Source organism: Cariama cristata, unplaced genomic scaffold, assembly GCF_000690535.1.
Source record: "Cariama cristata isolate BGI_N322 unplaced genomic scaffold, ASM69053v1 scaffold21349, whole genome shotgun sequence".
Taxonomy (NCBI): Eukaryota; Metazoa; Chordata; class Aves; order Cariamiformes; family Cariamidae; genus Cariama; species Cariama cristata.
In genome coordinates, this window is record NW_009636620.1 from 28,946 (window position 1) to 31,915 (window position 2,970).

A 2,970-nucleotide genomic window follows, 5' to 3' on the forward strand; every position below is an offset into this window, starting at 1 on the left:
GCAACACTCTAGTCTTCACATAGCAAAAGAAGGCTCAGCTCTCTGGGTCCCTGAAAGCAGGGGAGAGAACAGCCTGGTTCCACTGAAAACAAGCCAGTGCTCTGGTCTCACTTCACTGGCTTTGACTCACACTACTCACCTCCCTGCTCCCCACCTTAGCCTCTAGGAATGCTTCTCATTGCTGACCTTGACTGCCTTCTTTCTGCCATCAGCTCCTGACAAGACAGCAGCCTCGCTGCAAGATGCTGCAGCTTAGGTGCTTCAGAGCCTTGCATTTCTTCCCAGCTTCACCTCAGATTCCCCAAGAACAAGGAAAGATGTTTGTGAGATAAACCCACCTCAGGCAGGTGACTAAGGTCCTTTGTCCTTTTTTTTAGTGGTGTAGTTGGGATCCAGGTGAACTGGGACTGAGTTCATTCCACATGAGTGTTTAGTGGCACTAAATTATCCCCCTAAATTGCACGGCAGTACAAGCAGGATGCAATGTAAGAGTGGAATGGATACATAAGCACAACACTAATTAGCCTCCATCCTGACAAGATCATGGAAGAGATGTCCAGAGACTGTTTCTTGCTTCACTCCATTGCCAGGACATAATGGTTGTCTCCCCTCCCACTTCCTCCCCCAGTCCCCTTTAACTCCTCCCTGCTTTCAGTTTTAGCTCCCACTCACCTTCCCACAATAACTCTGGATGCTAATCTGGTGCTTATCCCAGCTCTCTAATGACCAGTGCCTGCAAACTCATGCTGGAAGCCTATCACAAGCAACACTTAGTTTTCTGGCACCTCCTACCTTTGTTTGGTTGGGAGCATACTGGATTAACAGACCCTCACATTCCTCCTACTATTAGAGACCCCAGCTTTCTCCTAGAGTACTCAACTTTCACCTTCTTATGCACTATTTTACACAGAGAAGACTTTGCCTTCCTGGAAGGTCTTCTCAGGTCCATTCTGTACTCCTGTGAAGCAGAAGCTCCTGGTCACTTCTGCTTGACCATAGTCTCTGGGTAGGCTCATCCCAGCCCTGTGCACAGAGAAGGCTGGGAGAAGAGGACACAAGCGTGAATGAAATGCAGTGGTCAAAGAGAGGCTCAGATCAGCTTGCTGACAGCAGAGCAAAAGGGTTGCTGCCATCCCACATAAGTGAAGACTCAATCTCCTTTTGCCTGGAACATGCTTTAGGCACCCAAACTTCTTGCAAAAGGAGCTCAGGCTTACAGAAAAAGGACTTCACTGAACAGAGAGAGGCAAAGGCAGGAAGTCTCTGCTAACAACAGCATGCAGGTTAGACTGCAGGGAGATGCTGATGCTGGCAATCCAGAGAGAAGCATTAGGAAGAGATGCTCTGGTTACACAGCCAGCAGCCTCAGGAATAGATATTCAGCAACCTCCTTGTGTTCAGGGGAGGTTCTGCTCTGACTGTCGGTAACCCAGAGGGCAGAAAAAGCCTTTCAAATAGGTTTGGTACCAAGTCACAGAACAAAGATCGGGGGTGGAAACAGACAGCTATGCTATCCAAGCATGTGCCAAATGCTTCTTAGGGTCATTCATACACCATCACCACCTACCTGACGTGCTCACACGAGAAAAGCCTTTTTAGTCTTAAAACTTTGTTCACCAGGTGCATGACGAGGTAGCAGAAATGCATTCTGTTCTTGGCTCCTGGCTGGGGCATTAAGTAGCAGGAATACTACAGCACCCCCTGCCCTCCGCCCCCCCCCGCCCCCCCCCCCCGCATTTCTCAAGGTCACTCCTTAAGAGGTACAGTCAATTTGATTCACCTCTTTCTACTCTCCGCAGCTCCCTCCTCCAGCAAGAAATACTGGTGGAACAAAGGGCTGGCTGCTTGTGGCTTGCATCCAGATTTACACTGGGGTAATTCCACAGATTTCAACACAGCCACACCAGAAAAAGCCTGGAATTTAACGCTAATCTTATGAATCACATAGGAAACGCAGACAGCACAGCTTCAGCTATGATCCCAAGAGAAAGGCTGCTGCAAGTTGAACTAGCAGTGTGGCTGAACAGAGATCCCTGCAACCAAGTCCAGCTGGAAAAGTTTAACCCTCTCCCTGACAGTTTCACATCAAACCTGCTGCTGGCAGCAGCCCTTTCTTTACAGTTAGAAATGAATTTGCTGCACCCAGCATCTCAGCAGGGCAGTTAAAACAGGGTTTACTTTTGCAGCCCTGAAGATGGGCAGGTCTCTCTTATGTACACACACACCACAGCACATGGGCTTCTCAGACTAGGCTCTGAGCATTGCCTCTGGGCACAGGAAGACACAAGTGTGAGACACAGAGCATTATGAACCCAAGCACCCACTTTAAGGTTCCCTAGGCCATAGGCTGCCCCACCACCCAGAAGCTACATCAAGTTGAAAAGAATGGCTGTTGGAGGGGGCTACTCTGATCCGAGCAGTCACGGGGATACCCTACGTGAGGCTTCCCACAGCCTTTGCACTTTGGACGACGGACAAGAGGGCCACGAGTGACTCATGTCTCCACACTAATGCCCTGCATGCACTCCTCAGCCCTGGGCTACTTTTTGCCACGTCGGTGTTTCATGGGACATCTCACACCACCCTGTCCTTGTGAAGGAACACTCTCAGAGTTTGAGTGGAGGTGGCTCTTCAGTTGAAAGCTGTTGATGGGCACCAGGGGCACGGAGGGGGGAAACAGAAGAGGGACCCAGGCATAGCACTAGTAGCAGAGGCCCCTTCTGCCATCCACGGCCCACGGCCATCGAGTGTGCAGGCATACCCGCGAGGGAAGCAGGCAGGCGGCTGGGTTTTACCTGATGAAGGTGGTCTTCCCCGTGGAGTACTGCCCCACGAGGAGCACCATGGGCTTGTTGTCGAAGTCGGCATCTTCCAGGGCCGGCGAGTGGAACTCATGGAACTTGTAGTGCTCTTCCAGTGGGAGAAGCTTGGTTTTGTAGAGCTTTTTCAGGCCCTCGCTGACCGTTTGAA

At 50.7% G+C, this 2,970-nt stretch overlaps 1 protein-coding gene across 1 annotated transcript in view; it reads right to left on the reverse strand.

The window, feature by feature from the left end:
* LOC104167665 (EH domain-containing protein 3) overlaps positions 1-2,962 on the reverse strand; it is a 28,859-nt gene extending 25,897 nt beyond the window's left edge. Inside the window, exon 1 of the mRNA XM_009707986.1 lies at positions 2,796-2,962. Coding sequence (XP_009706288.1) covers positions 2,796-2,845 — 50 coding nt within the window. The 5' untranslated portion in view covers positions 2,846-2,962. The remainder of the gene's footprint in view (positions 1-2,795) is intronic.
* Positions 2,963-2,970: the final 8 nt, after the last annotated feature.